Raw genomic sequence first — 25,706 nt, 5'->3', positions numbered from 1 at the left:
GCCTGTTAAGCTGTGTATTCAACACTGTTCAGCTCCAGCCCAGCTTTCTGGAAATCCTGTGTACGTTGGCTTAGCTGTGTTTATTTTCTTAGTCCATGAAGTGATGGATTTCCCAGCCTGAAAAGCCCCCTGTGCTGGCAGCGAGCAGGGAGGTGGGGATGGCCGGGACTGTCTGCCCTCATGTCTCTGCTCATGCCGAAGGGGTCGGTGCTGCTTTGCCCCGGGGCCCTCAGAACAAGGCTTCCCTTTCACACTGGAGCTCCCCTGGGAGCTGTGGGGCCAAGCGGATCTCCAGCTTTGCCTCCCCTTCTCTTTTGGAACAGAAGTGCTGTTCTGCCCTTGGCAGCAGGTTTTCTGGGTGGTGGGTGGCGGCTTGCCTGGCTGCCCCTGCCCCAAGTCAGGTCAGTGTGGTGTGGGCAGGGGCTACCTGCCTCGTTCTCCCCAGTCCTGGAGGCTACATGACAGCCCCTGTCAGCTCCTGAGTCACCCCCATTGCTGCCTTCACCCTCAGCTTTACTGCCCTGGCTCTTGCCCTGGCCTTTGCCTTGTTTCTCTGCAGCAGGGCCCAGACAACTGCCTGTCCCTGGTGGGTTTCTGTGGCAGGACAGATGGACGCCGCAGGGACAAAGCTGCTCCCTGGGGCAGGGCTATGCACTCATGTTTTCTGAGGCCAGGAGTACCTCTAATGCACTACAACTTCATTGCCAGCAGCTGTGGTTGGGATCAGGCCCATGTTGTTCTCCTTGTCCAGCACCCACTCGGACTTGGGGCTGCAGCTAGTAGCAGAGTCACTGCCACCTCCCATGAGGAGAGGGAAGGAATCCCGTGTCCATGAGGATCAGACCTGCTGCAGTGTGCAGGTGTCGCAGCCCCAGGCTGGGGAGAAGCCCTGCTTGGGGCCTGGCTCTGGAGAAGATGATGTGGCTGATGGGGAGGGTGGGGAATGTGTTGCTGAGCCACCTGGGCTGGGCACAGTGGCCAAGAGACTTGAGTCCTACTGCAGCTGCTGTGGGGCTGCACCAGTGCATCACGGGGCAGGGGGATACCCTCACTAGGGCTGGCTCCTGGTGAGGATCCCTGCCTGGGGCCAGGCCTGCCAGTGAGTGAGAAAGGTCTTTCTGCCTCTGCCTTGACATGCTGGAGTCTCCTTTGCCACCCACTCTCTGGCCCAAGGTTGCTCCCTGTGGGATGTGTCCCATCCCATGGCCCCCCCCAGCCCATCCTAGGGCTCTGCCAGGGCCATTTTCCTGGCTCCCTCCATCAAACCTTTACACTTTCTCCTCAGCACCTTCAGCCTCTTGGTGCTTCACCCCCTACTCAGGGCTCCAGAAAGACCTGAGTGGCGAAAGAGGAGGTGCAAGGCAGCAGTGATGGTGGGTAATGTTTATTGGGCTGGGACCCTGCATGGCCCCTGGGGATGCAGCCAGTGGCTCCATCTGCCCCAGCCAGGGACAGAGGGGGAAGAAAAAGCCTCCTATAAACCTTCTACAATAAATAGTTAAAAGAGCATGTTCGGGGCTGGCAGGGGGAGTACAGGCCTGAGTCAGGCAGAACCCATAAAGCCAAAGCACGTGGCTGGGAGATGCTGCATGTGCCAAGGGGCCTCGAGGCTGGGGGATGCTCTGCCATCACTCCTCACCATTGCTCTCAGCTTCTTCCTCAGTGTAACAAGGCTTGTGCAATGAGTTAGCTGTATTCCCTGCTGCTTTTCATCCTCCCCGATGAATTTTGGAGGCAGCTGAGCTGTGGGATGTCCCTGGGGAATGCAAGTGTTGGAGGCAGTGGGGCTGGGGGAGGCTGCTCTGTGCCCTGAGGCTGGCCTAAGCCACAGAGGTCTCCCCAAAACTATTGCCAGAGGCAATAGTGGTTCTTGTGCTCCATCGGCACCGGGAAACACAAAGCCCACCCCTGCCAAGGGGATCACTGCTTGCAAACAGGGAAAGCATTTATTTTTAGGTGAGATCCTCCTGGGCAGCCCCTCCCCACCTTCCCTCCTTGTTCTTGCCTGGCCTGCACTCTGCACCAGCCTTCCCTGCTCCAAATTTGGGGTGGCTGGGCTGGGTCCTCCTAGAGGACACTGGACCAGCTCAGGGCTGGGTACTGCCTGCTATGGCCCATCCAAAACCTGCTGAGGCTGGGGAGAGGTGTTTTGCTCTGGAGAAGCTCTCCATTTCTTGCTGCTGCACTCCAGCACGATGGGATGTTGGTGGCCTCATGGTGTTGAGTCTGGGCAGCACGTGGCCCCCACCATCCCCCCGGGGCTGTCTGAGGTGGTGCTGCTGGCCGTGCCAGGGGGAGCTGGGTAGCAAAGCGGGGTGCCAAGGCACGCACAGGGGAGGGGGGGGCTGAGCCGGCGCGGCCCTGGCCCCGGCTCACGCGTGGGAGAGGCGGATGGGGTAGGTGACCATGTTGAAGCTGTCCCAGGCGAAGAGCTGCCGCTCGCTGGGGTTGTAGTCCACCATGCTGAGGTAGCGGAAGCGGTTCTCGAAGGGGATGCTGAGGGCCCGGCTGGTGCTGGTGGCCGTGTTGTAGGCGAAGTTGACGGTGGCGTTGGGCGCCGAGTAGCTGCTGACAGTGTAGAGTGTGCCGCAGATGACGAAGGAGTTGGCCACCCCCCGCTTGCGGATGTTGGTCTCCCAGCTCCGCCGGATCTCCAGCGTGTCGGGGTCCAGCTTGGAGAGGACGATGGCCCCCCGGGCTTTCTCAGTGCTGTAGATCACCCAGAGACCCGTCTCATCCACCGCCAGGTCGATGTCGGTGTAGCCCCCCCAGGAGTAGGGGTACTGCCCATGGTAGCCAGCGCCGGGGATCTCCCTCTCAGCCGTGACGGCCTCTCCCCTCAGGTCGTAGCGGGCCACGGCGCGGGAGCGGCGCGGCTGGAAGAAGAAGCCGCCCCGGTAGATGACAGCCCCCGTGCTTTCCAGGGGCCGTGGCAGGATGTGCACCTTGGCAGGGTAGCCCCGGGCCAGCTGCTCGGCCGCCTCGTACTGGAAGAGCTGCCGGACCTCGGTGCCCACGGCGTCCACGCGCCAGGTGGTCTCCCGCGTGAAGGGGGGCACAGGCTCAGGGTCCTTCATCCACACACCGTACTTGCCGGCGATGGAGTCTGCCCGGCCGAAGACGACGGGCTCCCCCACCCACACCAGCTCACCACAGCCTGCTCGGGGACAGAAAGCGGTTATTGCTCAGCGGCACCCAGTAAGCCCCCCAGGAGGGCCCTGTGGGGTGTGAGAGCAGCAGAGCACGGGGCCAGCCGAGCCTGCAGCAGTACCCGAGTCCTCGCTCCCCGGGCGGCCGAGCGCCGTCTCCTCCAGCAGCCGCGACGCCGGAACCTCCGTCCTCTCTGACTGCAGCTCCTGGTAGGTGAGGGGCTGCGGGTCCCAGCGGGGGGCTGTGGCGGGGCCAGACGCAGTGTGAGCAGGGGGCTGAGCTCACCCTCCTCACACTGTGCCTGCTCTTACTGCTCAGGGGGCTCCATGCTGAACGACTGTTACTCCTCAAAACACCAACACCTCAGGCACTGCTCCATCCCACTGATGGGGACTCCACTCTGCTGATGCTTTTGCCCCCAGGTGCACGGTTTAATGCACCTTGGGGGGAGCCTTAAATCGTGCCAGGTTAGCCTGGTCTCCGACGTTTCCCTGTCTGCCAGCCCCGATTTAGGGACAGAGAGGGGATTTGGTGCCACGGGGTGCAACACTCTCCTGGTAGGTCTGAGCCCTGCAGCTGGTGAGCACCCTGCCTGGGTGCCCAGAAGTGAGGAGCTGCACAGGGACCTGCCCAGAGCTCAGGGCAGCACGGTGGCAGGGCGCTGGTTGTGGGGAGGCACATGGGGTCCCGGCCCCGGCACCTACCTTTGCCAGGGGCGCGGCCGGGTCCCTCTCCGCCGGGTGGGCAACGGGTGGCCCGTAGGCGACTAAGCTCCAGGGCGCTGCTCTCCAGCCGCCTCCCCAGCTCCTCTTTCTCGCGCTCCAGCCGCCCCTTCTCCTCCTCCAGCCGAGCCTTTGCCCGCAGCAGCTCGCTGTAAGCCACTTGCTGGGAGTCCCGCGCCTCCGCCGCCTCACTGCCCCGCGGCCCTGAGCCCCGATCCCGGCTCTCCAGCCGGCTCAGGCGGCTGGCCAGGGCGGCCAGCTCCGCCCGCAGCTCCGGCACGCCGCCGGCATCGGGGCAGGTGGCTTCGTCGGGGCTGGCTACCGTAAAGGAGTAGGTGCAGCGGCCGCTGCCGTCTTGCGCACGCCGCAGAAAGGCCGTGTCGCCGCGGCAGCGCAGGGCCAGGGCCCCCCACAGCAGCAGCCAGCCCCGCAGCATCGCCTCGGCGCCTCTGCTCCGCCGCACGCTGCCGCCCTCATTTATAGGACGGCGGGGACAGGGTCGAGGCGGCGGGGGCTGGGCGAGTGGAAACGTTCCAGACGGCTGTGGCCGCGGCGGGTGGCCGCTGCCCGGGCCTCGGCTGCCAGGGCCGGTGCGGGCGCCCCTCGCCGCCAGCGCCCGCCCCTCGCCGCCAGCGCCCGCCCCTCGCCGCCAGCGCCCGCCCCTCGCCGCCAGCGCCCGCCCCTCGCCGCCAGCGCCCGCCCCTCGCCGCCAGCGCCCGCCCCTCGCCGCCAGCGCCCGCCCCTCGCCGCCAGCGCCCGCCCCTCGCCGCCAGCGCCCGCCCCTCGCCGCCAGCGCCCGCCCCTCGCCGCCAGCGCCCGCCCCTCGCCGCCAGCGCCCGCCCCTCCGCCCCGCCCCGTCATCCGGCGCTCGGCGCGCCCGGCGGAGCGCCGAGCTGGTCGATGGGACAGCTGACTCGCCGCCAGCGCACCGGCCATTTCCCGCCGGCCCGGCCCGGAGCGGAGCCCGGTGAGCGGGGCTGAGGGGGGGCTGTGCGGTCGCGGCGCGGTCGCGGCGGTGCAGAACCCTCTGTCCGGGCGCCGGCCCGGTTCGCCGGCGGCTCCCGGCGCACCTCAGGGCTGGAGCGGAGCGGCGAGGCCGGGCGAAAGCGCGGGTGCCGGGCGCCGGCTGCCTGTGCGTCCGCCGGCCTCCCCCGGGGGCGTTTCGTCCTTCCCTTTCCCCCTCACACCTCTCCGGGCGCGGGGCCCGCCGCCGTTCGCGGGGGCCCCGCTGAGGGGCGAAGCATGGTTCGTGGCCGCTGACCCGGCCGTTGCCGGCGCCTCTCCCCTCAGGCTTCTCCTCCCGGGCGCGAAGCCGCCTCTCCCGCAGGCAGGGACCATGCCTCCCAAATTCAAGCGGCACCTGAACGACGATGAGGTGACGGGATCAGTGAAGAGCGAGCGGGTGAGTGCCGGCGGGGCCCGGCCCGTGCTGGCGGGGGCCGTGCCGGTGCCCAGGAGAGGTGCCCGGGGTGGGCAGGGGGGTGTTCACACGCCCTGGGGACCCCAACGCCCCCGGCAGTGCCCCGCTAGCCGCCAGGCTGGTGCAGGTAGCTTACAGCTCGCTTTGCTGAAGGGGCCCGTGCTGCCACAGCCTTCAGCCCCGGGGCCCAGGAGCCTGTGTCTCTGTTGACAGCAGCACGTAGTCAGAGGACTGTCCATGTACTTTAAAACTACTCAGATCTGTGTATTTTAAACCAACCCCCGTTAAGAAGGACAGCTGTTTCGAGAGCCTGTTTCAGTTCCCTTAGGCTATGCCTGAGGCGCAGAGGCCCTGGTGTGCTCCTGCCCCTCGGCAGGACTCGGCCTGGGCACATCTCGGCTCTCCTCCCCATGCTAACGGCTGAGGGACTCGCGTGAAATCACTCTGTGTGCTTTACAGATGGATTGTCACGAAGGTCCCTGAACGTTTCAGGCTTTGAAATATGGGTCAAAGTGGTGTTTCGGACAAAGTGGATTTCACCTGCTGTGTTTGTCCTGGGCTTATACTGTGCTAAACCCCACTTTAGACTGCAGGCTAAAATGTTGCTTCAGCTTTCAATAGCTGTCAGTGAGAGGCGGCTACCATGCTGCCAAGAGCAGTTCCTTCATCCCTGGGCTGAGGCAGTGGCTGAAACCCTTGCATGGACTCTGGGGTTGCTCGAGTTGACTGAGCAAATGTGACAAGGATGGGAATACAAGTGAGCTTCAAAATAAGAGCTCTGCACTTGCAGGTGGGTGCCTGAAGTTATGCACAGGAGAAGCAGCAGCTGTTGGCGCCCTAAGGACCACCTGATGTGTTTTATGCCCCACATGTTCAGAGTGCCATTTCCCCTTCTTGATTATTTTTGCCCCTAAGTAGATGTTACTGGGAGCTCTCGCCTCGTGTAAGATTCATGCTGCCCTGATATGAGAAATGAACTCTAGGAAGGTCTTTGAAACTTTCAGCCTTAAGTGAAATGAGGTTGCTCTTAAAAATGAACCTTTGGCTCATCCAAAGGGATGTAATGGAACACCAAATCTGAGCCTGGGAAGAGGCCTTTGGCGTGAAACAGAGGAGCTCCCAAACCACTCTGTGTTCCACTCAGGCTGATGCACTGGTGGTTTCTGCATCGCAGGGAGTTGTACTGACCCTCAGAGCTGGCGATTGGCTGCTCCAGCAACTGGCCAGGGGCACAAATCCAGTTCGGTTCAGTGGCAGACCTGTGAGTGTTCCCAAGCCAGAGCTGCAGAGCTGTGAGTCCGTCTGTGCAGTTATCAGTCACTGCAGAGGTGATAATCATGGCACAAAGACCTGCAGCTCAGCCCTTGGTCACAGTGAGGAGAAACAGCAACACTCCAGACACCTCAGAAGTGCCCTTGATGCCCTCCAAAGGAGGGCTCTGGCATAATCCCTGTCAGGGGATGCGGCCTGCAGATGTCTGTGAAATGGTGGTTGCTTACTGACCAGGTGGTTGGGGTTTTTTTCTCTTTTCAGAGGAACCTGTTGGAGGAAGATTCAGATGAAGAGGAAGACTTTTTCTTGTGAGTTCCTGAATGGCTGCTGTAGGGAATACACGTCTTAAGTGCCTGAGCCTGTAGGTGTTGAATACCAAAAGCTGCTCCCTGACACGTAGGTGGGGGTTTGGGAATCAAACTGTTTGATTCCTTTGAGGTCATCTCCCAGAACCTTGGTATTGAGTGTGAATTAAGACTTCATAGGTGTGACCTTTGTAAGAGTGGAGTGTCCCACATATCCTGAGACATGTTATGAGAGGTATGACAACAATTCTGTGTCCCCAAGGTATTGATTCTCTCTTTCACGTTGTTAGAGTCTGGTTTAAAAACATGTTTTTGTTGTATGTTCCATCCTGATTGCTCTCTTTTCTGCCTTCAGGAGAGGACCTTCTGGACCAAGATTTGGACCCAGGAATGACAAGATCAGGCAGTAAGTTAATCCTGTATGTCACACATAATATTTTATGCTGATGCTGCAAGCTCCTCTGTCTTACCAGAGTATTTCTGTGTACTTACGAATACAAACACGGCTTGTGCTCACTTTCTTCTCACTGACTTCCTGCCCTCTGTGTCCACAGCTAAGAGAAATCTCAAATCTCTAAGAGGAAGCTCAAATTTGACTGTGCATTGACAATGTCACAGTAGCTTAATGGAGTTTTTAAAGCCTTTGCTGTGTTCTGGTGGTGACCTGTTCTGTGCTTTTGTGATGCTCTTTTTCTAGGCATTAACCCTGCATTTTAACCTTTTCTAGCACCACTTCTTATTGTTTCATTGGGTTTTTTTCTTCATTTCATAACTTGCTCCTCAGCATTTCGAGAAAGCAATTGAGCTATTAAGCCTAGAAAAAAGAAGGCTCAGGGGGAACCTCACCAACACTTCCCAGTACCTGAAGTGTGGGTGTCGGGAGGATGAGGTGACACTTTTTGCTGTAGTGTCCAGTGACAGGACAAGGGGTAATGGACATAAGCTGGAACGTAAAAAGTTCTACTTAAACACAAGGGAAAACTTGTTTGGTGTTGAGGGAACCTGCTTTAGCAGGGGGCTGGGCTGGATGAGCTCTAGAAGTCCCTTCCAACCCCCAGCACTCTGTGATTCTGTGATCAGTAGCACACCAGGACCATGTGTTTTGGGCAGCAGCTGGTCCTCTGGCCTCCTCTTCCCCTGGTAGAAACCTGATATAGGTGACCTGTAGATACTTAGTGACTCAATGGATCAAAGCAACTGGACAAACAGGAAGCCATTACAGCTCTAAGAGGATTACTGACTGTACTATGGCAAGAAGGAAGGAGTGAACACTCTGGATCCTTCTCCCATGGAGTCATTTCCTGCACAATGCTCATTCTGGTCTCCAGCTTGCTGCCCTATCCTTTCCAGTGAGGGATGCAGTGGTGGTGCTTGGTGGAAAGCTGGGGGATATTCCCAGCCCCTTGGTTTGGGCTGTGTTTCCATTGCCAGCCTCTGCAGAGGCATCACAGAGATCTTGGTGGGGACTAACAACAGGGTGTTAATCACCCTGGGTCAACCTGCATGCAGCCTGAGTGTTGCTCTTCATTTCTGTCATGCTGTGAGGAAGGCAGCAGCTCTGGGATGACTCACTGCCAACGTCAGCATGCAGCAGTGCTGGCTCCTGTGCCCACTCACCACCTTGAGGGGCGAAGTGCACTTGAATTAAACAAGAGGCAGCAGGTTGGTCCTTGTGCCCTGAGTTTTTCAGGTGTCTCTGCTCCCTCCATAGTATGAGGATACTCCTAGTAGACACACACTGGTCCTTATGGTGAAACAGTGTGGGTAAAACCTTCATTTTAGGGCAGTGCCATGCAGGTTTGGAGTGACTGAGAAAGTTGAGAATTGGCTTTATAGAGCAGGGTCCCACTCCCATAACAAGGTGGAGTTGTGGGGGGGACGTGTACCCCTTCATCCTCCCCTGACAGAAGAGACAGAAAGAGCATCTTCTGCCTTCCCTGCACGGCAGGGGAAAGTGGGAGCTCTTCTCCCACTCCCTTAGCCAGGCAGAAGGGAGAGAGGACTTAGGTAAAGGGTAGCACCACAGCTGTGAAGGGGGAGGGGAAGGAAAGAACTCCCCCAGGAGCAGGTGATGTGTACATAGATGTGCTGTAACTAACACACAACACATGTGAGGCCTGCCCATTGCTTCTCTACTGGATATGGGATATGTCCCTTGAGGTAGCAAGTGGCTACATCCATCTAGTATCTAGAGCATCTATTATAAAGTAAGATCTATTTTGTGCTCTTATTGATGTTGATTGCCTGGTTTAATAAGCACTTGCAGTGTGCAGTCATCATTTATTGTCATGGAGCTTATCGTGAGGTTTCTGATCAGACTGGCCCTTGTGCTGGATGGATTGGTGCCTGATTTCCTAACAAAGCAGTTCACTCTGATTTCAACAGAAGAGGAAAAGGAGGGCTGGGTTGCTGCTGAAACACTGTAAGGAAAAGACCTGTTTAAGGAGGAATCTGAGCATTTGGAGAACTGAGGCATAGCTGGGCAAAGCTAGAGAGACTACAGCTGGATGGGTCTGGAGGAGCAAGGTGCAGAGGCAGGAGTAAAAGGAGACTGGAGGGAGGATTGGGCAGAGGAAAAGGTGATGGGAGTATAGAAGCAAAGGCTCACAACATGCTAAATGTGAGGGGCAAGACTGGAGACTTTTCCTAGCTGTCCTTTGAAGTGAAGAGGCTTGGGTCAGAGTGGAGAGTTTGGCAGCAGAAACCTTTAAGGCTAGCTCAGCTGCAGAGGGAGATGGTGGGGAACATTGCACACCTTGTAAGGGAAAGAGGCAAGTTAGAGTCAGTAATTATGGTGTGAGGAAGCATAACAGCCCCCTCTGTGCTGTGCTTTGTCCTGCTATGTCTGAAAGTTCAGGCTCTGTTGTCCCAACAGCCACTCAATTGGGGTGGAAGTTCCCTTGGTGACTAAATAACTGTGTGGAGTCCTGCACTGAGATCTCCCTGTCCCTGGGGTGGGCTGAAGCTGAAAGGCAGCTTTTCACAGGCTCCCCAAAGTTACAAAGAACAGGTTAAGGAAAGCTCATCTCTCTTCTTGGCCTTTGCTCTCAGGCCTTATGAGAAGTCCCGAATGTGTGTAGTGAGAGCCTTTTCAGGAGAAGCTGGAGACATTCATCTTTGCCCTAGGTTTGTTTTATTTAGAAGAGGAGCCTGTCACCACAGGTCGTCTTCTGAAAAACATTACCAAACCCCCATTTTTCTGCACTGCTTGACTTCCTTCACTGCTTATGTCTCTGCTTTCTGGACTGGGGTTCTTGCTCATGCTGGTGAGGAGCCTGAGCACATTGCTGTGCTCCCTGGGAGCCAGGCCTTGGTCCCTGTGATTCCCCATATTGAGAGTGGCCAGCATTCCATCTGGCTGGCTGCAAGCCCCAAATCGTGTCCTGAGGAGGGGGGAGGGTTTGGGGACTGGTTTGAAGGCAAGAGTTAAGAGCAGGTGGCTGATTGTACAGTGGGCTCCAGCCATAGTCCAGGCTTTCATGTGAAGATGTTACTGAGATTGTATCATCAGGCATTGTTGTTGGGTGCAGTCCTTTCAAGGGAAGGCTTCAGAGCAGTACAGATTCCTGCCTTCCTCACTGTCATAAGCCAGTGACTCAGACAGGGATTTGTGGCGGGGTTTGGTGCTGATAACCTGTGGCTGGTTACATCTGCTGGGCAGCCTCTCTGCAGAGAGCCGTGCCCCGGGGAGCCCTTGCACTGGCGTCCTGCCTTTGGACCATCCAGCTGCCTTGGCTCTCCAGCCTGTTCCCTTTTCCTTGGGCTACTGCCACATCGAGGGATGTTTAGGTGTAATTTGTAGCAAAACACACAACGCTATTAATATCCCTGGGGTGGAAAACAGAAGTGTGTCATGCTGGCTGTAAACAGCCAGCTTGGAGACGAGAAGCAGCCTTGAGCAGCACATCCCATGGTGTGTGCACAGCCTGTTTATGGTGCCTGAAGAATGCAGCACTGTGTTAGCCCAACACTGTGACCAGAGCCGAGGGGGGTTTTCAGTAGCTAACCCAGTGTGGCCAAAATGGAAAGGCTTATTCCTCCCACTCTGGACCCAGCAAAGCACAAGAATAAAGGAGTCTAAACCAAGCTAAGCGCCACTGAGTCTCCTGTTGTTGCTTTGATGGCGTGCACTTGCTCTCCTTGTTACAAGCGTCATATTTGCAGCAATTAGGAAGAAGGAGGGTCATGAGAGATATAGTTTATGCGTTTTGTCTTGCTACTCTTCCTGGCAGATATTTATTCTACTTTATTTTCTCTTGGAAATCTGGCAGGGGTGAAGCACATGAAGTGTATGTGTCAAAAGCCAACAGCTCCCCAACAGGAAATACGATTCATATTTAGAGGATTCATCTTCTCTTGCCAGATAAAGCAAGAAAATGTTTTCTTCTTGATGTGACTTGAGTTTCTGACCTCAGGCGTGCCAAATTAGTGGGAAGGTTTGACTGCTCAGAAACTGCAGGGCTAACACAGAGGCTGGGCACCTTTCAGCCCCTTCCTTGAGAAACATCTCTTGCAGCAGTGATGGGCAGGAGAGAGCAGGAGCAAGGACCAGCTTATGGGCTGGTTAAGACATTGTGTGGAGATCAAAGTTTCATTCCCTGGCTCAATCTTTTCCTTTTTGGGTTTGTGTTTTTTGGGTTTTTTTTTCCTCAGGGTTCTCTTACATCAGATGCTAAAAGATACTGGGGTTCTTAAATGTGTCTGTGTTCTGTGGGAGTAAAACACCTCAGCGTCTGGGAGAGTTTAAGCCTTGATTCTGTGCCTCCATTCTCTGTGAAATGTCGAGGAGCTAACAGCATGCCCATGCTATGGGCAAGCAGCCAAGGCACGCAGTGTTTCACCAGCAGCTCGAGTGAAAAGATACTGAGATGCATCTTGGGCAGTGGGGGTCTGTGCTCACAGGTCTCTCTCAAATGCTGGTACACACCAGAGCAGCTTGAAGTTACATAGCTGCCTGCTTTGCACTGTATGCTTTGGGATGCTCTGGGAGTGCAGCAGCATCTCTCCAGGCTGTGAGGCAGAGATGCAGGTGGCATTGTACTTCCCTGCACCTTCCTAGATGTGTTGTAACCTTGCATTCTGCACTTGGTGGTGGTACCAAGATAACTTGGCTATAAATCCATCGTGGGAGGAAATCTCTTTATTTTGAAGCCAGTAAATTATTTTAGAAACATTTACATCCTGCAAATGTAGCCTTCTACCTGTGAAAATGATAGTTAAGGCCTTAGAGTTTTTGCCAAGTTGGCTTATCTAGGATAGCACTTGTTTCTGCTTTTCCTCTTTCACCTTAAGCTACAGCAGTGTTGCTCGTGGTTGTGAGCTGGGACTTGCCTGTTGCACTGAGGGAAGGAAACTCTCTAACGGAGCATGTCTTTTCCTCACCTGCTGCCCCATGGAAAGGCTGTGGGGCTGCAAGTATCCTGCATGGGGTGGACACTGGGCTCCACAGCGTACTACCACATGTGTCCTGGGCAGCATCTGACTGCATTCTCAGTGCCACCTTCTGCACTTCCCTGAGAGTGGCAGCTCTGCCACTCACATCTGCCTTGTAAAACAAGTGGTGGATGAGAAGAGGCTGATGGGCACGGGGCAGGTTACTGCTGAGAGGCATTTGGAGTTTATCTCTGCCTTTCCTCTCTAGATAAGAGATTCCTGGCAGGCAGCTGCCATTGATCTGGAAGGCAGGAGTTGCCACTGCATGGTGTAGGTGGGTGCAGAGAAATGCTGCTCCCATGGACTCTGTGAGGCAGCACAGTTCTTCTCTTGTGATATCCTGAATAAAGGAAGTTTTTATGTGCAGCTCTGTAGTCCAGCACGTGCAGTATGAGAGCTGGTGAGACAGAAGTTGGCCTCAGAGAGGCTGCCTGGCTGTTCCAGCTCTGGAAGCTGCAGTGCAGTCGTGCTACAGAGCATGACCTGAAATGCTAAGATGAGAAGCCCTTTCATATTCAAAGATCTGAAGCTCCTTCTGGAGCTTTTTGGGGAGAAGAAAGGCATTCTCTTGTAATGACTTGGCTTGTCCACTTTTGGAATGATAGGCAGACTGTGAGCAAGGCGTGTGCTTTCCGCTATGGCCACTATTGCTTGTTGCAGCCGCTCCTGATGTGGGTCTCAGCACCAGTGACTGCTCTGTGATAGGCATTTGCTGCTGTAAAAACCCTAATTTGGCATATTTGAGCTCCTGCATCTCTGAGGTGGCAGAGGGGAGGAGGTGGGTTTGTGTGGGGAAGGTTGATGTGACCTGATACTTTGGGGAGCAGGACAGAGTGGGTGCAAAGCACGCACTAAATACTGAGGTGCTGACAATCCTCCTTCCCTCTGGGGATGTCAGTGCTGCATTGTGAACGTGGGGAGCTGCTGAAATGGCCTAGTTGTGTTGCATATTTGGCAAATGCTGGATGCATTTTGATATACTTAAAGTGCTTAAATGTTCTGAAGCGATGCAACTTAAGTTGTCAAGCCTAAGACTTACGCAGAGTGAGTAGCCTGGAGCTATTTCTGTTTTGTTGCCCTGTGTGTAGTGTTGCCTCCAAGACATGTCTGTTGCCATTTACTTTCTGGGAACAGTATGTCTCAAACAATGTATTATCTCCCCAGGGCCCCAAGAAATCTCTTCTTTCCATCTCCGGCAAAAATAAGTGTATTAGCTCCAAAATACAAACCAGAATGTAGCGGTAGTTTTCCACCAGGAGGATTTTTCTCTCATACCCATGTGGCTTTTTTTTATGGAGTGAATAAATGCATTTATAATAACCCTGCGGGTGTGATTTAGGCTACTGTTCACCCAAGCGACTACCCACAGAGTTGCGTAACCTATGAGAAGATGGATTATAGTAAGTTGGATTAGTTCACATCAACCATTTCTTTACTGTCCTCTTGATGCCTCCAGCTGAGTGGGTTGTATTTAGCAACTCGGTTCCCGGAGGAAGGAGTGCACCTTGCTTTGATTTCACCCCGAGTTATCTAGCAACGGTGCAGTGCAAGGTTCTGTGAAATCTGTAAAGTTAAAGCGAAGGGGTTATGTTTCCTTTTTCCTCTGATGTGTTTTTGAAGCAGAGGTGCCCACCAACAGCAATGAGTGGCTTTTCTCTGGGGTGTGTTAAGAATAGCGCGGCCAGCAGGTCAAGGGAGATTCTGCTCCCCCTCTAGTCTGCCCTGGTGAGGCCTCATCTGGAGTACTGTGTCCAGTTCTGGGCTCCGCAGCTCAACAGAGACAGAGAACTGCTGGAGAGGGGCCAGTGCAGGGCCACCAAGATGTTGAGGGGATGGAATATCTTTCTTATGAGGAAAGGCTGCGGGACATGAGGCCGTTTAGTCTGGAGGAGAGAAGTCTGAGAGGGGGACCCCATCAACACTTACCACTACCTAAAGGGTGGGTGGCAAGAGGATGATGCAACACTTTTTTTCTGTTGTGTCCAGCACAGGGGTCATGGAAAAAGCTCCGCTTAAACACCAGGACAAACTTCTTTGCCGTTCAGGTGAGGGAGCCCTGGCACAGGCTGCCCAGGGAGGGTCCTTCTCTGAAGATTTCCAAAACCCCCAGGACATGTTCCTGTGCCCCCTGATCCAAGGGAACCTGCTTTAGCAGGGGATTGGGCTGGATGAGCTGTAGAAATCCCAATCCCCACCATTATGTGATTCTGTGATTCTTGCTATGTTTGTTTATTAAAGGCGTTAAAGAGGATGCCTCGCTTCTGATGACTTTCCAGTGCTGTCTTTGAGCCCATTATGTTCCCTCACTCTTCTTGAGATTGCCAGAGACCCACCCCTGGTGATGCTGTGCCTCTGGCTTTCTCAGCATTCTGCCAAACTCTCTGCTGTATCATCCCCTTTGATTCTTGCTGGTGAGCTCTGGGGTCCCACCAGCCTGGGCAGCTCCCGGCACAGCAGTGCAGAGCTGGTACTACTCCCTCCTGCTTCTCACCCTGCCTTTGCTCTGCTCTAGTGTCCAGAACCAGGTGGATGAAGTCATTGATGTTATGCAGGAGAACATCACGAAGGTGATTGAAAGAGGCGAGCGGCTGGATGACCTGCAGGATAAGTCAGGTGCGATGCCCCATGCAGCTCTGCTGGCCTGTTCCCCACATCCCTTCCCCGTCACCAGGACAGGGTGCCTGCTTTCAGTGCAGAAAGTGTGACAGACCTGGGCTTGTATTCCTGTCCTTCCTGGGAGTAGTGTTTCCCAGCCTTGGGCTGCAGGTCTGTCTCTCTGCTGACATTTTCCTCTTTCCACCTTTGCTTTTCGCTGCTCTGTGCAGAGGTTTTTGTTAGTTTGGAGGTGTTTGGGTGCTGTGATCTAGTTGGTCCTTCAAGCAGAGGTAGATTGGTCTGTCTCCCAACAGCCCCAAGCATTTCAGCTGGCTGCTTGCTCTCTGGCTTGCAGACCAAGCTCGTGTCCTCAGGAGGCAGCCAGCACAAAGGGGGCTCAGTGGGACTCGACAGGTCTGTGTATGCTCTAGCGAAAGGCGTCACATTGGCATCTGCTGTGGCTTTGGTGAATCACACTGTGGTTGGGTCTTTTACCCTAATGCTGAGTTTATTGCTTAAAACTCAGTGGAACTGGTAGAAGGAGTGAATGGTCTAACTGTGCATGCTGCTGAATCACCTCTTTTCTTTCCTTCAATAGAAAGTTTATCAGACAATGCAACAGCTTTTAGCAATAGAGCCAAGCAGCTCCGGAGACAGATGTGGTGGCGAGGCTGCAAGGTGAGCAAGGACGGGGACAGGCAAGAGTGGGTTTGTGGAAAGGTGGTTGGTTATCTCCCTGCCCCTGGGAGGGGATGGAGAAGCTCTGCTTTGTAGCTGCAAAGACACTGGAAGGCAAAGGCCTCCTTTCAGGTGGAAGCAGCTACGTATGGCACTCTTAAGTAATATGCCTCTGTGCTCCTCTTGCAGATGAAGGCAATCATAGCGCTGGTGGCAGTTGTTCTCCTGCTGGTGATCATTGGTGAGTCACCCCAGGTCACCCCAACCATGTCTGCCATTGAAATGTGTTTGGCACTCCACACTGTGAGTGACACCATAGTGCTCTTGGCCCTGCAGGACAGCACCTGAGCCACTCTGTCAGGCCCTACTCTGCCTTAAGCCATCATAAGTGGTGCCTGTGGACCAGGCTTAGATGTGCACAGAGAGGAGCAAGCTCAAACTAAGTCCTACTCACTGTAGCCAAAGGAAGCCAGCATTGCCCTGCCAACATTGTATGGATCCAGGGTTGGCACCAACTGATTCCAAGGCTGGTGGGAGTAGATGGCTTCCAAAGACCTCTCCATAGATATCAGCCATCTTGCAATGGGCCTGCTCCCTGCAAATGCTCCTCCCCAAAGCTGCTGTGCAGATTAATTTTCAGCAAATACCCATTGTAGCATTGCTCTTGGTCTCTTCCCCTGCCTTTCCTGGTCTCTCTGGAGCTCCCCAGAGCAGAGATTTCACTGTTCTTGCTACCAAACAGGTAATAATAACCAGAGTGTGTTTCTTCCAGGCAGAAGTAACTCAGGCCTCTGGCTGCAGAGTGATGTGCTGCCTTGATCCAAGTGGCCCAGGACAGCAGAATGGCCTTTTTGTGCCACTGGGTCCAGAGGCTTTTCTTCCCACTGACTGTGGCTGGGGGCAGCTCTGTGGCAGTTCTCTTTACTTTGGCAAAACTTTTGTGGCCTGTTGTCCTGCTGACACACAGCCTGCAGCGGGAGAGGCAGAGCTGGCAGCAGGGTGGGATTGTTGCAGAGAGAGACTGATGGAAAATCCCATCTGGTTTAATTTTGGGAAGCTGGAAGGAGATGAAGGTGGCAGGAAATGTCTAGTGTGTGTGCAGGCATCAGATTGGATTAGCTTGAGCTTGGAAACAACACTTTCTCTCACAGCTGCTTGGTGTTTGTCACTACAGAAAGTGGGGGGGGATCTGTTTGTGTGTCGCACACAAAGGTGTGTTGCTGAGACTTTGGTTTTTTGTGTTTTCCAGTACCCATAGTCCTGAAGTACCATACCTGACAATGCAGCTGGAGGCTTCGATGGAGCTGGCTCTGGGATAACCAAACTGCTGTGTAATTTAAGTGAGATATCTGTATATAGCTTTGAAATTGTTTTTCTGCAAGGAGTGAGGACATGGCGGCAAGTATCCAGTTCTAACTAAGCGTTTTAAGAACTGCCAAATGACCCTTTTATTTTTGGTTGAGTACCTGTTCCTGCTGTCAGACTTTTTCCTGTAACAGAAGATTCAGTTCCCAGTCTGCCTGTTCTGTGGAATTCTGGTTTGGAGCTGGCTACATGCCACTTGCCACTACGGTTTGTCTGTATATATGGTTTAGTTCTAATATTGATAATGATACCACTTGAGCAGTTCCTCACTGCCTGCAGTGGAAGGCAGAGGGGACTCTGTCCTTCTGAAGCAAAGGTGGGGGAAAATGTCTGAAGAGAAAAATACCATTATGTTACAGGGAACTCGCCTTTCTGTGGAGAAATGCAAGGTGTTGTTTCTCTCTTGTTCAAAAAGTGAAAAAAAGGAAATGATTGGGTTTTACAATCCAGAAGACTTTCTGGTCCTGCTATCGGAATGCACAAGCTCAGTGTTTTCAGTATTGCTGCTTACAGCTGTGACGAAAGACATTCCAGTAAACCTATTTTTGACTGTACATCTGGAGTTCCTGCATGTCTTCATGGTGTTCTGGAGGACATTTGGGGCTCTCTGTTGCCAGTAGTCCCTGGGAAAGGGCTGTTTTCAGTGTTTTCTTCACCAGAAGCAATAAGTGTGTGTAAAGCCCACATTGTGTCTCTTACATCATTAGTGAAATAATGTCAGACACAGTAGGAGGAAAGCAACTCTCCTGAAACCAGTCCAGGGTGAAGCCTACTTCCTCTTCAGAGCCCTTCACCTTGACATGGTGGATGTGGTCCCGAGCACCAGCCCATCTCACATCCCTGTCATCCAGTGGGCTGGAGGTTGTTCCCAGACAGACGCACTGGGGTGCTCGGGGAGGTGTAAGTGCCCCTGTGCTGGACTAAACAGGAGCTGAGCTCCTGCATCCATGGATGGGGCTACTGCCCCGTGTTTTGTCTATCTCCATCCCTGGTCTCATGTGTCAGTGGCTTTTCTGTCTGCTCTTTATTTTTGAGACTCTCATTCATTCCAGCCTTGACCCTGGGACTTTAGCTGAGCTGAGATCAGGCTCTCCTGGTTCTCTTTTTGCTGTCTCTTTTTATGATGAGAGAATCATTGTCCTGTTTAGTGTGTATCTGAAGTAATAATGTTGAAGAGAGGAAATGGGGCCTCAGAGAATTCCCACTGCCATGTCCCAGCTGCTGCTTTTGAACCTGCCCCCAGGACCTTTTACACAGTTTCCACCTGAGTGGTGGTGCTGCTCTGTGCAAAGAGGGGGATTAAAAGTGAGCACAGCAGGCTGGAGGGATGGATGGGATTACAAGCTCTCCTTGCCCAGCTGGAATACAAATAGGGCTTTTCTCTTCTGTGGGCCCTGGTCTCACCAGGTGGGAACTAGAAAGCAAAGCTGGGTTTTTCCTCCTGAGGTGTAGCTTGGTCTTCAGATCATGCACCCAGTGGAAGGGACAAAAATCGTCCTGTCTATGTCTTTGGCTGCTCTCCACCTGCAAGGGAACAGGAGGGTGGATGAAGAAGGACTGTATCTGTCTTCATGGGGCTACAGGTCTCACTGAGCTATCAGGTATGTTTTCCTGCCAGCTGCAAAGTGAGTTCATGGTACTGCGAGCCTGTGTAACGGCTGTGCTATGCCTTCTCTGGCCTACCTGCCAGGGCAGCCTTTACTCCTGCTGCTGGAGAGTCCTACCAGTACCTCTGGCTTGCTCTCCCAGCCCTATCTTGCCTTTGCTGTTGCTGCTGCTGCCACCCACAGAGGACTTTGGTGCTGCTGCAGCACGTCAGGATTTTAAATCCCTGCTGACACCAAGCCTGAGCAAGAGACCTTAGTTTTGCAGCTACTTGCTAGAGGCAAAGCCTGGCTTTAAATCTGGGATGAGTACCTTGGAAAATGGATGCTGGTAGGATTAAGGCCTCACAGCAATCCTGCTATATTACAGAACTGCTTATAGCTGCTGAATTTGGGAGCTGCTGCTACACTCTGTAACCCTGTCCTTGCTGGGTTTGGCAGGTCTCCCTCAGCAGCATATCCAGGGCAGGGAAAGCTGCCAGGGCCAAAGCTTTCAGCACGCTTCCCTGGATTGCCAGGGGTAGGAGTTGGTCATTTTTAGGTTCAAGTCATTGAATGGCAGCATAGACCTTCTCAAAGGATCAGTTCTGTCTGTGAGAGGCAGCAGCAAACCCACAGTCCTGGTCAGTAGCTTCACTGACAGAATTTACTGAGCAAATTTTATAGGTTTGGGGTTTTTTTCTGATGCTGAAGAGACTATTACAATGTCTGGTCTGAGGTATGATGCAGAGCAGTCCTCCTTATGTTCCTTTGAGATACCATGGTCTTTATGTCAGGATGGAATGGCACAGGCTGGACTGGTGACAGGGAGAACTGTAGTGAGTAGAAAGGGTTGTTGTTTCCAGCAGTGTCTGCGTGCTTTGGGGTTGGTTTTCACTTAGGAAATGTTACGAAGGAGATGTTACAACAAAAACAATCCCTCCACCCAGGCACAGAATCTGTTTTATCCATTGCCTCCTTATGCAGAAGATAGATGTCTACATTAGCCGCTGTTTTCCACATGGTAGCTTTTTTACAGGGAACAGCCTGTTTTGGCAGGGGCTGTGCATTCCTGCTGTGCAGGCCTGCTTTCTCCTGCCAGGCTTGCTGGTGGGGATCCATACAGCAAAAGCCGGGAGTGCCCGCACTTGGGGGCATGGGGGCTGCAGGGGTGGATGGAGGGCTGTCTGCAGCTGGGATGCAGCGGGGGGACGCAGCTTCTGGGAGCTGGGCAGACCACAGGGGAAGAAATCCCTTGGGAAGGGTGCAGATCGGCGGTGGAGGGCTCTGCACGGCACTGGGTGAGCTCCCATGATCCTGCTGCCTTACAGGGCGCTGCTCCTCGCAGCCGTGGGGCTGGGGAGCACTGGGCTTCCCTGCCTCGTCCCTCTGGGCTGCCACACTGCGAGCAGGGCCCGTCTCTGCTCCAGGGGCGGCTTTCCCCAGCATTATTTTCGCAACGTCCGCCAGCAGCTCCTGCAGCCACCTGCAGCGACACGGCCCTGGGCTGCTGCGCAGAGCACATCTGGTCCTGGAACGTGCAAAGCCGCGCCAGAGCGCCGCGCGTAAACAGCAGCAGCGCCGGGACAACACCACGCTCCCGCGTTCCCCCGGCCACGTGCGATTCCGCCGCAGGGAAAACACGGAGCCTCCGTGCGCGGCTGCCAGGCGCTGCGAAGTAAACACGGGGGCGGGCGGCGGGGGCGGCGCGGGGACACGGCGGCGGGCGGGCGGGCGGCGGGGGCGGCGCGGGGACACGGCGGCGGGGCCGGGCAGGCGCTGGGGCTCGGCCGGGGCAGGGCTGCCGGGGCCGCTCTCGCGAGACGGCACCCCCTGGCCGAGGCGCCGGCAGAGGCGCTTCCCATTGGCTGCGCGGGGCGGCCGCGGCCGGTGATTGGCGGGCGGGCGGGCGCCCGGGTGAGCGCGAGGATGGCGGCGCCGGCCCGGCGGAGCGTCGTGTTCGTGACGGGCAACGCCAAGAAGCTGGAGGAGGTGTGGGGCGGCTGCTGCTCACGGCCGGGCGGGGCCGGGGCCTGACGGGCGGTTTCACCCTTCCTTCTCTCTCCGCAGGTCACGCAGATCCTCGGGGACTCCTCTCCTTACACGCTGGTGGCCAAGAAAATCGACTGTAAGTCGTCGGCGTGGCCTGAGGGGACGCGGAGGCGCGGCCCGGCCCGGGCGGCCCCTCAGCGCCGGCCTTTGTGTCCGCAGTGCCGGAGTACCAGGGGGAGCCAGACGAGATCTCCGTGCAGAAGTGCCGCGAAGCCGCCCGGCAGGTCACTCTTGGAGCTTTCTCCTTCGCCTTTGCCACCGGTGTGGGTGCGGGGAGGACCCCAGCCGCGGCGGGGCGGGAGGCGGTCGCGGGCATTGTAGCGTCCGGACCGGCCCTGAGGAAGGTCAGGGATGCATTGCGTTCCTGTCACCCAGCTCCTTCTGGGTGATGATGAATTCTCACCGCTGACACAGTGTTTTGGCAGACCCCCTGCTGCTCCTCTGGCCTCTTGTGTCCCCCGAGCAGCATGAAGATGTGATAGCTCCTTCAGGCGAGCCACAGCGGCTGCGGGACACGGAACTTTCTGTCAGCTGGAGCTTCTGATGGATCGCCTTCCAGAGCTGTCTCTGGGATGGGTGTCTTAAAAGAACCAAGGGAGGATTAAGGAAAAAGCAGGCGTGCTTCCTGGACACAGGCATTCCCTTTCTTTGTCCCATCATTCCTGTCCCCTGGGAGGGCAGATAGTGTTCAGCTCTGCTCATTTTTCTGCATTTGAGATCTTCCCTACTGTTCTTCAGCCACTCTGGCCAGCAGTTTGATTGTGTCTGTCTGTTGTGGATTGGTTTTGAGGTAAAGAGCTCTAATGGGTGGTAGATTTTTGTGACATTCCTGTTACGGAAATTTGAGAATAGGATAGGACAAGAAAATAGATTTGGAGGCAGAGCATTCCTCTAGGTCTAATATTTCTTTCTCTTTGCTTTTCACTTTAGGTTCAAGGACCTGTTATAGTAGAGGATACCTGCTTGTGCTTCAATGCCCTAGGAGGGCTTCCAGGACCCTACATGTAAGTAGGAGAGAACAAGCTCTAACCTTTTGTATTCTAGAGTTAGGAGCACAGACTGACAGGGGGTGCCTCATGAGCATTTCTCCATGCACCAGGAACGTGTAGAAATAGGCTCAGGGAGGTGTCTTTGTTCTCCTCTTCATCCTGCACCTCAGGGGCTGGATGCAATTCCTTGAGCCCTGCAGGATGGTGCAGGATGAGAGAGACAGACCTGAATTGCTGGCTCTGGCTCCCAATCCAAGTGCCTGCTCTGGCAGCCAGCTTGGGAACGTGGCCCACAATGGGCTCTGCATAGTTAAGGCACAATGTGTTTCAGTGGGACTCTTGGATAAGTGTCCTGTTGGTTCTCAAAAGGCCTGCTTTAATCCAGCCAATGACAAGATTGTTGCATTACAGTGTAACTAGTCTAATAAAATATTCCTTTAGCTCCTGGAATTAGCTTTTAGCATGATTAATTCTTCCAAGCTATCTCTGCTGAGCTAGGTAGAGACATAAAAGCTTTATATGATGAAGCTGGCACTACAGCTGGGTGGAAAATGTGAACAAGTTAAGTTGAGAAATACATTTTGGCACGTCAGTGCTCACAAGTGAGAACTGAGTTATTTACATAGACCCCAGTAGTGCAGTAGTTAAAATACCTCACTGGTGTTTTCATTGTGGCCCTTTCAGTTCAATAATCAAATCTGTTGTTATCAGTAAGTCCAGAATGAGATGATGAAGGCTACCAAGGCGATCAGGGGACTAGAACATCTTTCTTATGAAGAAAGGCTGCAGGACCAGGGGCTGTTTAGCCTGGAGGAGAGACGGCTGAGGGGGGACCTCATCAACACTTACCAGTACCTAAAGGGTGGGCAGCAGGAGTATGGGTTGACACTTTTTTCTGTAGTGCCCCCTGACAAGACTGGGGGTCATGGACATAAGCTGGAACACAGAAAGTTCCACTTAAACACCAGGAAAAACTTGTTTGATGTTGAGGTGAGGGAGCCCTGGCACAGGCTGCCCAGAGGGGATGTAGAGGCTCCCTCTCTGGAGGTTTCCAAACCCAGCTGAACATGTTCCTGTGTCCCCTGATCCAGGGGAACCTGCTTTAGCAGGGGGCAGGGCTGGATGATCTTGAGAGGTCCCTTCCAACCCTCACCATTCTGTTATTCTGTGATTCAACAGCTCATTTAAGAGGGACTCAAGGAGCTGTGACATTGTAGGCAACAGTGCTTCAAGGATGCCTGCATTTCTGAGTAATAAGAGCAAACATTAATTTTTCCTTTTTTTTTTTTTTCCCCTTCAGAAAATGGTTCCTGGAGAAACTCAAGCCAGAAGGTACCATGTCCCATGTTACTGCTCTGCACATAACTCACTCCTTTCCAGATGAAATGGGTCACCACCTGTGCTGGGTTCTGAGCATGTTTGCCCACCAGGCTGCTCCCGGACTGCTGGTTCCTTTCCTGTCCACTCAGCCCTGTCCCTTTGGGTTCCCTCCCCAAGCCCTTCTTCACAGGATTTTGTTTCCCCTCGTGGCTTCAGCATCACCCCTGGATTCCCAAACTCCTGCCTCTGCAGGCTGGTGGCAGGACTTGTGGGAACTTCTTGTTTGTCATCAGTGTGACCTGGAAGACCTGCTGCTCCCTCTGTCTTCTGTGCAGGCCCCTCTGCTGATGCTCACCTGCCCTGGTGTGCAGTGGCAGTCTTTGATCATGCAGTTCAGAGCATGACTGCAAATGCCAGCTCCACATTAATTGGGAATGCCTGATTAATAGCGGGGCTCATGCTGTGCTCGATCAGAGCTGCTGGCTTCAGTCACACAAAGGACTGGGCCGAGAGAATCCTTGTGCCTGTCACCTGCAGTTCCTCCTCTCCCGTGCGAGTGTGGGCGCAGAGCGTTCCCTCCATCCATCTCTAGCAGGGGTATGTTGTGCTCCCAGGGGAAGGCAGTAACGCTGAGATCCTTCCTGTGTCTCGCAGGCCTGTACAAGCTGCTGGCTGGGTTTGAAGACAAGTCTGCCTACGCCCTCTGTACCTTTGCATTCAGTACTGGAAACCCAGAGGAGCCAGTGAGGCTGTTCAAAGGCCAGACTCATGTAGGTGGTGTGCTTGAGGAAGGGAACATGCTGACAGAGCAGGGCTGTAATGTGAATTTTGTAACAGCATTGGCTCTGTTGAGGACAATTTCGATAGCCCCTGGGTCACTGAATGCCTTCAGAGCTTCTTTGTGTTGGGAAGAGGCTGAGGGAGGGTGGTGGAGGTAGGTGCTGAACGCTGCAGCCATTTCAGCAAGCTGTACCTACAGAACTCTGTGTGTTACCTCGGGCTCTGCAGCCCCTTCATCTCTCTCCAGCAGGGCTGTATTTGAGTGTATCTGTTTGCTGTGTTAACTGGGAGGGTAAAGGGGCAGTGTGATGGAGCACTGAGCTGGGGGCTGTGAATTCTGGGAATGAGGGCAGCACCACGCAGCGAGCCTGTGATGGCCAGAGTGTGAGCTGTGGCTGTGTGCAGCTCTGCAGCCTGTCTTTGAAACGTGGCTGCAAAGGAAGTGCTGTGAAACCACATCTCACAGGGCTTGTTTGCATCCTCAGGGGCTGATAGTGGAGCCCAGAGGCCCTCGAGACTTCGGCTGGGATCCCTGCTTTCAGCCAGATGGCTACAACCAGACGTAAGTGGTCGTGTACTTGCAGCCCTTTACACAAGGAGACTTGGGGTCAAGGTTGTGTGTGGAGGGGTGGCAGGGAGAAAACACCCTCCTGGATCTGAACATAATGGGTTAGGGGGAACCCCTGGGCCCGGACAGGGGCTAATGGCTTTGCTGGTGTGTCCCTCCAGATGCCCCTGCTGTGTAGTCAGGCGAGGAGCCAGTGAGCAAAGGGGGAACTCTCTCCCCACATGACTGGGGAAACATGTGCTGCAGCGTCTCTGCAGCTGAGGCTTGTGGTTTCTCTCCCCTCCAGCTATGCTGAGCTGCCCAAGGCAGTGAAGAACTCGATCTCACACCGGTACAGGGCGCTGAGCCAACTCTCAGCCTTCTTCCTCCAAAGCAACTCAACAGAGCCTCACTCCAGTCCCAGCTAGCCACCCGGGCTACCAGCACCTTGCCTCGTCCCTGCCACACACCACCCCAGCACAGCTCTGCTCCACTGTGGGCTGGTATTAAAGCTGCTCCTTTTGAAGCTACTGGTACCTTTTTTCCCCTCTCCTCATTTCTGTTGCTCCAGAAGCGCTGTGCATCCCAGCAACTCTGGCTCCCGGGGGCTGCAGGCACTCACTGCCTCTTGCAGGGCTGGCAGCAGCCATGGGCTTAGAGGGGATGTTGTGTGAAGGGAGAGAGCCTGATGTTTGCCTCTCAGAGTCAAAGGGGGACTTTCACCCAAAGCAGTTCCAAAAAGTGAAGGGTTAGAATTTGGTTGATGAGGATTAAGACAACAGACAGAGCAGACTGCAGGTTGCCCATGAGAAATGCATGTACTGCAGTAGTGCTAATGTGTGATGAAACTGGCAGCGGTGCTGATCCCTCACCAGAGCCAGAAAGCACAGTTCTTACCAAGAAGGTGTCTAGGTGGAGGAAGAAGAATTCAGCCCATTATCTGTCTTCTCTGGGTCTTCAGTCCGTTTCTCCCTGTTGCACCTGTCTCCTTCTAAGTCCAGTTGAGAAGAAGCAGAGCGAAAGTGCGCAAAAGACTGAAAGCTAAAAAGCTGTGTCTCCCTCTCCCTGGGGACTTTTATACCACAAGTGTCTCTCCCCCTCCCTGGGGTTTAAGGTTTGGGTGGAGAGTTGAAGGACAGAGCCATACATGGTTTAGCACGTACCTCATTTTGCTCATTATCATCCTTACAGGTTTCAAAGGGGTGTTGAATGTTAGTTTCACAGTTAGTGAAGCAACTATCTCACTCTGGGCACCGTGGCTCAGCTAAAACTGTTCCATCTGCTTGATGCCGTGATTAATAGCCAAAACAGGCCCATCTTGCTGCCATGGCATCCTTCCTTACGCTGATCCCTCAGGCCTCCGCCTCCCAGGCCAGCACCGGAGCTGAGTGGGCACTTTTACCCGTCTGTGTGCTCCGTTTCTGCCGGGGAGCAAGGGCCTGGGCAGCGCGGCGCGGTGGCTCGGTGCGGCCGGGGCGCGGCGCTGCGCGTGCCG

At 54.6% G+C, this 25,706-nt stretch overlaps 3 protein-coding genes across 5 annotated transcripts; 2 read left to right on the top strand and 1 right to left on the bottom strand.

The window, feature by feature from the left end:
• Positions 1–1,365: 1,365 nt before the first annotated feature.
• On the bottom strand, positions 1,366–4,472 carry MYOC (myocilin). 2 transcript variants are annotated; one of them, XM_062003717.1, is made up of 3 exons: positions 3,855–4,472; positions 3,272–3,391; positions 1,366–3,157 (listed from the first exon to the last, which is right to left on the bottom strand). In XM_062003717.1, exons 1-3 carry the CDS (start codon positions 4,306–4,308, stop codon positions 2,373–2,375), a joined length of 1,359 nt encoding a protein of 452 aa, XP_061859701.1. In that variant the 5' UTR covers positions 4,309–4,472; the 3' UTR covers positions 1,366–2,372. The 2 variants fall into 2 exon arrangements, with proteins under 2 accessions (XP_061859701.1, XP_061859702.1); XM_062003718.1 differs by lacking the exon at positions 3,272–3,391.
• A 265-nt stretch (positions 4,473–4,737) lies between these two features.
• Positions 4,738–17,494, top strand: VAMP4 (vesicle associated membrane protein 4). The gene is made up of 8 exons (XM_062003817.1): positions 4,738–4,839; positions 5,163–5,274; positions 6,826–6,872; positions 7,225–7,275; positions 14,815–14,915; positions 15,496–15,575; positions 15,765–15,816; positions 16,825–17,494. Exons 2-8 carry the CDS (start codon positions 5,209–5,211, stop codon positions 16,851–16,853), a joined length of 426 nt encoding a protein of 141 aa, XP_061859801.1. The 5' UTR covers positions 4,738–4,839; positions 5,163–5,208; the 3' UTR covers positions 16,854–17,494.
• Positions 17,495–20,409: 2,915 nt separating this feature from the next.
• On the top strand, positions 20,410–24,747 carry ITPA (inosine triphosphatase). Of its 2 annotated transcripts, XM_062003816.1 has the most exons (8): positions 20,412–20,515; positions 20,594–20,651; positions 20,735–20,799; positions 21,506–21,579; positions 22,865–22,896; positions 23,539–23,654; positions 24,150–24,226; positions 24,519–24,747. In XM_062003816.1, exons 1-8 carry the CDS (start codon positions 20,453–20,455, stop codon positions 24,637–24,639), a joined length of 606 nt encoding a protein of 201 aa, XP_061859800.1. In that variant the 5' UTR covers positions 20,412–20,452; the 3' UTR covers positions 24,640–24,747. The 2 variants fall into 2 exon arrangements, with proteins under 2 accessions (XP_061859799.1, XP_061859800.1); XM_062003815.1 differs by lacking the exons at positions 23,539–23,654; positions 24,150–24,226; positions 24,519–24,747 and having other exon boundaries at positions 20,410–20,515; positions 22,865–23,530.
• Positions 24,748–25,706: the final 959 nt, after the last annotated feature.

The sequence above is a fragment of the Colius striatus genome, chromosome 10, assembly GCF_028858725.1.
Source record: "Colius striatus isolate bColStr4 chromosome 10, bColStr4.1.hap1, whole genome shotgun sequence".
NCBI lineage: Eukaryota > Metazoa > Chordata > Aves > Coliiformes > Coliidae > Colius > Colius striatus.
This window is presented reverse-complemented; position numbering and strand designations above follow the sequence as displayed.